The sequence below is a fragment of the Macrobrachium nipponense genome, chromosome 4 (assembly GCF_015104395.2).
Source record: "Macrobrachium nipponense isolate FS-2020 chromosome 4, ASM1510439v2, whole genome shotgun sequence".
Lineage (NCBI taxonomy): Eukaryota > Metazoa > Arthropoda > Malacostraca > Decapoda > Palaemonidae > Macrobrachium > Macrobrachium nipponense.
Window position 1 is genome coordinate 115,446,573 of NC_061100.1, and position 7,500 is coordinate 115,454,072.

Here is a 7,500-nt window from a genome sequence, read left to right on the forward strand (position 1 = left end):
GTATATAGAAATTTTTCAATAAAAATCAAATAACTAAAAACGCACAATGTATTAAACACTAAGTAAAAATTGGTAAGAAAAAAAAATTAAAAATATATAAAACAAACCTTACAACCCAAGGTTCGGTTGCTGAAAGACCTGCCAGAGCGAGGTGGAGTCGAGATAACCAAGAAAGAAGATAAGGGTGGGCGGTCTAAGCAATGTACAATGGAACTGCTGTAGTGTTGTTATTCAATGTTGGAACGAGGTGCTTAATGGCCAAGGATTCGAGTATAGGGAGTTGGTTTTCATTAGGGCTGGATAAAATTATCTGAAAATCATCGTAGTTGATTCTGCATTTGCATATTTGTGCATGATTTCTTATGTTTGAAAGCTCTGGACTAGAAAGCTTCATCCCTGTGCGGTAACTAATGCCTATGTGTGAGTCACATATATATATCATATATTATATATAGATTATATATATTATATTATATATCTGCTAGTATTATATATGTGTGTGTGTGTGTGTGTGTGTGTGTGTGTGTTTATATTTATTGCGTGTATTTAATGTATCATTGTAAGGTTAGCAAAACCATTTTTTTCAATATCTAATGATATTGATAAACCAGCAACACTAGTAATAACAAAAGCACCTAAAATTACATGGAAACAAAAGTACACCCACTGTTATTTCCCAAAATAAACAAAGCTTCAAAACAATAGTTAATAACTCTTTCTGGGAATAAAATGTTGTTTCCGCCGAGTGGTATTCCTGCTGAATTTATTGTGGTGTTTGATGTCACAATTACCGACCACCATTTGTAATCTCAGTGTATTACGAGTTCGGCTTTTGTCATGCAGTGAATTTGATATATAATTCAGCTCTGACGACCGACGGTTTTAACATCTGTGCGTATTTTGCTTTTTGTGATAATTCGATGTGTTTTTTTTCCCGTCGTTTTAGCATAGCATTATTTTAAAGGATATGAAATTTGACGTATTATTATAAAGATGTATTCACTTTTGTATGTCTTTGTTTATTGCATATTTATGGTATATGATTGTATATATGAGGTTTGGGAAATATCCTTATTTATGGTTGCAATTTATGCCGTAATAAGGATCACCTAGTGGTATAGATTAGAAGATGGTTTTTATTCTGCTGATCCTGAAGAGTAATTCTTCATGCGCTCTTCACATTTAGGTGTCATGATGCTGTCGGTATGAATAGTTTTCTTGATGCCAGTTTTTCTCAACTTTCTTTTCATATATTACTTTTTATACATTGTCTTAAATTAAGGGTAAGTCTTAAATGTAGCGTTTTTTCCTGACTGATGCGCCCTTCGTAGGATCCCCTGTCCGTTACACAGTGCACCACTTAATCTCCACAGGCATTCTAGGATCCTTAAATCCTATGGGCCTGTCTTCCCCTAAACACGATAATAAATAACCTCAGCTGTAATCTCTCTCTCTCTCTCTCTCTCTCTCTCTCTCTTCTCTCTCTCTCTCTACGTCTTTCTATCTATTTTAATATCACTTTCTTAGTATTAAAAGAGTTCAGAGATAATATCCTTTCGTATGAACAGTTTTCATAATGAAGATGCCACTTTATTTTGGGCCAGGATCGTAAAGATGACAAGGTTATTACGATGCGGAAATTGTTTTCTACGGGGCAATAAGAGGGATGGAGAGAGAGAGAGAGAGAGAGAGAGAGAGAGAGTCTTTGTTGCTCACTATTACTCTCCTCCCCCGCTAGAGCTGCATCCATTGTCTTTTTTTTTGTCTTCTTCTTGCAGTGTACTGTACGGACCCTCCTGTGTTCCCTAATGCCCGCCACAACGGCCTGACAGGTCAGACGCGCTTCGAGGTCAACAAGACGCTCACTTACTCCTGCTACGAAGGCTACATCACGACCGGTTTCGACAGGGCCAAATGCCTCCTCTACAACAACACTATGCAGTGGTTCGGTCCAGAAATTCATTGTGAACGTAAGTATTATGTTATTATTATTATTATTATTATTATTATTATTATTATTATTATTATTATTATTATTATTTTGTTAAAAATGATTGCTGCTTCAGCACTATTAATCTTGTAGAGAGTCTTCTCTATTTTTCTGATGACGGCTTTTCTCGTTGTTGCTATATGGCGAACAACGCACAAAGGGCATGTAAAAATTCGGTTGAGTCATTTGATTTATTATTGCTTATACAATTCTTGCGTATACAATTCTCTCTCTCTCTCTCTCTCTCTCTCTCTCTCTCTCTCTCTCTCCTACGCGACGTTTCCTCCTGATCCACAGGACATTCTCAAGCGATGACTGCTAAGGGACTGAATTCGAGTGTTGTTGTTGTTTTTGATTAAGCTGACCTTGTGTCAGCACGGGCTCTTGCTCACAGAGCAGCCCGTAATGAATTCGAGTGTTGTTGTTGTTGTTGTTGTTGTATTTAAATCCCAACCAACCTTCTTGTTGGCACTGGGCCTTTCCCCTTGTTCGGCCCGTAGGTGATCTGAAAAGATTCTTTAGGTACATGGTTAGTTTTTTGAAATTGGAAATATCTTTAGTTTGTAGAGATAGGAGTGGACAGGGGAAGGATGATGGTGTCAGTAAGAGAGGGCCATCATGTCATATTATAGAAGAAGTTAATTTGAATGAGTGTAAGGCTTTCGAAAATCGGAGAAGCGGTGCAGGTGGGGTTGTCCAACCCTTTACTCCCTTGGGTCCCTGCGGGAGGATTTTAGTTGTAGGTAAAGTTTTTTAAAAGAATGATAGTGGATGATGTGGATAGAGCCTTACAATGAGGGGATGTGATGAGGGTGATTGATTTTATTAGTTTGATTACCTTGGTGGAGGTAGGTTGTAGAGCACCTGGGCATGCTCTTCTAAGTTTTCATGATTGTCTTTGTGACTGTGGCAGCTGCATGCTCAGCATCTTGTGCAGGTATTGCATTTTGTGCTGCACCTCTTAGCTGTGCTGTTTCTCTGCATTCCAGCAGGTAGTGAAGGAGTGGTTGCTGTGTTTCTTCTTGACAGTGTTCACATGGGTCTGACACTGTTTTTCCCACAATTTCCCAGCAGGCTTTATATCCTAGCCTGAGTCTGTGGATGATCACAGCAAGTTTTCTTGGTGTGTGCCTGTCTATGGGAGGAGGCACTAGACCAGTCGATTTCTTATACCATCTGGCAGACGGTGAGTTCTTTTCTACCCACTCACGATGGTCATTTATCAATTTTTCTTTGCAGAGTGGTTTCATTGCATTTTTGACTTGTTGCAGTGCAGGTTGTATATGTACTTGCACTCTGTCAATGTGTTTTGTACTTTTGGCTAGCTCATCAGCCCTCTCATTGCCTGGAATTCCTATGTGACTGGGTATCCAGTTTAAGGTGACAGGTCTTCCTCTTTCGCTGTGCTGGTGTAGCAGTGTTTTAATTCCAGCCAGCAGTGCCTTATTTTCTTTAATTTTCTGTTGTTGCAGGGCTTGCATTGAGGACTTTGAGTCTGTGTGGATGATTACAGGCCCTACTTCATTCTCCAGTGAGTACAGCAGTGCCTGTCTTATTGCTGTTAACTCTGTCTGCATAGTGGAGGCGTGGTTGGAGGTCCTCCAGCAGGCTGTGAAGTTTCTTGAATATACTGCAGCTCCCGTAGTTTGATTCTCAGGATCTACAGTGCATCAGTGTAGTATGTTTGTGCCCCTATGGTCATCAGTTGTTTCTGATTGCTTCATAGGCTGCCGCTCTTAGCTCTTCTCCTGTGCAGTCCTCTTTTGCTCTTGGCAGGCTTGTGTATTTGTATATTGTAGTGTCCTTCTTCCAGGGTGGTAGTTGTTGTGTGCCCTGTGTTGTGTCTGGACCTAGTTGCAGCAGTGTTTCTGCCATGCCCTAGACTTTTGATGTTGTCACTTGGTCCTTACCATAGGAACTCGAAGTTTGAATCTGTGGGTGTTTGGCAAGTTCCTCTCTTGCTCTTTTTTCTTAGAGATGGAGTCTCTTTCTGAGAGGAACATCTTGGCCATTGTGCTTACATTTCGCTGTGCAATCCTATCCTCCCTAGCTTTGGCAGGTTAGTTTCAAGCCTGAGGTTGCACAGTCTTGTCCATGTAGGTGCTCCTAGCATGAGTCTCATTGCATTGTTTTGAATGACCTCCAGTGATTCTTTCTGAGCCTCTGTCAGCCTTATCAGAGTGGGGGCAGCATAGTCCACCAATGTTCTGGTGCAGGCTAGGTAGTACTTCCTTTGTGTGTTCATTTGCTCCTTCCTTCAGGGATGACATGTATCTCATGGCAGCAAGTCTTGCATTTGCTCTTTCTCTCAAGTACTTGATTTCTTGATTTCTTCCTTGAAAGTTAGCTGCTGATCTATGACAACTCCTAGATACATGTAGCTGTCTACCCATTCTATGGGCTCAGCTCCTATTGTTAGTGGTTGCAGCGGTCTGTGTCTTTTATTGTCATGCCTTTGTTTTATTTATGTTTATTTTTAGGCCTAGCTCATTTGATTTATTGTTGATGTCATCGAGTGCCCTTTGCATTCTGGGTACTCTAACAGCTCCTCCTTGCTACTACACACACATCATCGGCATAGATGAAGATTTCTACGCCTTCTGGAAGCTGCAGGGAGGCTATATTCTCCATTAGTATATTGAATAAAAATGGACTCAGAATTCCTCCCTGAGGGGTGCCATTTTCCAAGTCGTGGAATGTAGACATCACTCCTTGGAATTTTACTCTGGCCTGCCTTCTCAGCACGTAGTTTTTGTCCAGGCTAGTAAGTGTCCCTTGGACTCCCTTCCTTACTACTGATTGTAGTATTGCTGCTGGACTGGCTAGTTCAAAAGCCTTTTCAAAATCTATGAAGACTACTGTGGCCTTCTTCTGATTTATATAGCTGAGAACATCTGTTATGCACTCTGTAGTTCCGACTCCTTCCTGATATGCATATAGCTGCTTGTGCAGTGGACCAATCTTGTACTTCATTCTATTTAGTACCATTTTTTCTCCAGTTTTCTCAATGCATGACACCAATGCGATTGGTCTTGGGTTCTCTGGATCTTTAGGTTTGGGGATTGGCTGCGTGTCTTGCTGCCGCCAGGTTTGTGGTCTTGTGTGCTCGAAGTGTGTTTTGTTCAGGATTCTCAGAAAGGCTGTTTCTCCTGCAGGACCCATTTTGCTGATCATGGTGTATGTTATCCTGTCTGCTCCTGGTGCTGTGTCTCTGCCAACTTTAAAAACTGCTTTCAGTTCCTCTACTGTGTAAGGGATGTCAGTATCGTCTGGTCTGTGGCAGGCCGCATCGATCTCCTCCCATCGAATCGGTGCTAGTTGATCCTGAATTCTTCTTGTTTCAGGGGAGAGGTTACCTGAGCTAGTCCTATTGGCGAAGGATGTTGCCAGTCTTTCCGCTTCTTCTAGTGGGTGAGGGTGAGTTGCTACGGGTGTTCTCTTCTTTCCGGCTACTCTGTTCAGCCACTTCCATAGCTCCGAGAAATTCGAGTGGCGAGTCCTTCTTCTAAATCGTGGTGTTGCGGGCTCTCGAGTACGGTATAGAGAACCTCTCCGGCAGGTCGAGTTTTCATTGGTTCCTGCTCTGTGAGCAAGAGCCCGTGCTGACACAAGGTCAGCTTAATCAAAAACAACAACAACACTCGAATTCAGTCCCTTAGCAGTCATCGCTTGAGAATGTCCTGTGGATCAGGAGGAAACGTTGCGTTGGAGAGAGAGAGAGAGAATTGTATAAGCAAGAATTGTATAAGCAATAATAAATCAAATGACTCAACCGAATTTTACCATGCCCTTTGGTGCGTTGCTCGCCAGTATAAGCAACAACGAGAAAGCCGTCATCAGAAAAATAGAGAAGACTCTCTACAAGATTAATAGTGCTGAAGCAGCAATCATTTTTAACAAAACATATCTACGAGAGGGTCTACTTCCGAAATATTATTATTATTACTATTATTATTATTATTATTAAGTTTAGTAGTTTAAAGATATTTCTTAACATCACCCTAAAATTACTATTTTCGTCATAGATTTTGTTAACAATCATTCCAACTGTTTCTTTTACACTGGTATTTTGGTTAAAATTATCATTAACAAAATCTATGACGAAAATAACACTTTCAGGTCAATGCCAAGTAATATCCTTGTTCAACTGCTAAACTTAACAACGGATGATATTAGTATTTTGTATTTTTATTATTGTTATTGTTTTTATATTTATTGTTTTTATTATTTTTATTATTTTTTTATATATTATTATTGTTGGAGGAAGTAGGCCCTCTCTTAAGCATGTCCTGTTACAACTCAATATAAGATTAATTTGCATCATGCAACCATCCTTTTTAACAGCTCATATTATTATTATTATTATTTATTTTTTTTTTTTTTTTGGTGGTGGGTCTATCACAGTCCTCCAATTCGACTGGGTGGTATTTATAGTGTGGGGTTCCGGGTTGCACCCTGACTCCTTAGGAGTCCATCACTTTTCTTACTATGTGCGCCGTTTCTAGGATCACACTCTTCTGCATGAGTCCTGGAGCTACTTCAGCCTCTAGTTTTTCCAGATTCCTATTCAGGGATTTTGGGATCGTGCCTAGTGTTCCTATGATTATGGGTACAATTTCCACTGGGATATCCTATATCCTTCTTATTTCTATTTTCAGGTTTTGATACTTATCCATTTTTTCCCTCTCTTTCTCTTCAACTCTGGTGTCCCTTGGTGTTGCGACATCAATGAGTGATACTTTCTTCTTGATTTTGTCAATCAACGCCACGTCTGGTCTATTTGCACGTATCACCCTATCTGTTCTGATACCATAGTCCCAGAGGATCTTTGCCTGATCGTTTTCTATCACGCCTTCAGGTTGGTGTTCGTACCACTTATTACTGCAAGGTAGCTGATGTTTCTTGCACAGGCTCCAGTGGAGGGCTTTTGCCACTGAATCATGCCTCATTTTGTACTGGTTCTGTGCAAGTGCCGGACATTCGCTTGCTATGTGGTTTATGGCTTCATTTTTCGTATTGCACTTCCTACATATGGGAGAGATGTTATTTCCATCTATCGTTCTTTGAACATATCTGGTTCTTAAGGCCTGAACTTGTGCCGCTGTTATCATTCCTTCAGTTTCCTTCTTGAGCTCTCCCCTCTGTAGCCATTGCCATGTGTCATCGCTGGCTAGTTCTTTAGTCTTCATCATTACTATTATCATTATTATTATTATTATTATTATTATTATTATTATTATTTTTATTTTTATTATTATTATTATTATTATTATTATTATTAGTTTGTATTATTATTATTATTATTATTAAGTTTGTAGTTTAAAGATATTTCTTAACATCCCCCTAAAATTACTATTTTCGTCATAGATTTTGTTAATAATCTTTCCAACTGTTTCTTTTACACTAATATTTTGGTTACAATTATTATTGACAAAATCTATGACGAAAATAACACTTTTAGTGGAATGCCAAGTAATATCTTTTTTAAACTGCTAAACTTAACAACAGAT

General features: G+C 39.6%; 1 protein-coding gene across 1 annotated transcript in view; it reads left to right on the plus strand.

The window, feature by feature from the left end:
- The window catches only part of LOC135211489 (uncharacterized), a 995,645-nt gene that overhangs the window by 828,693 nt on the left and 159,452 nt on the right, over positions 1-7,500 (plus strand). Inside the window, 1 exon segment of the mRNA XM_064244795.1 lies at positions 1,779-1,970. Within this exon segment, the coding sequence (XP_064100865.1) occupies positions 1,779-1,970 (192 nt within the window).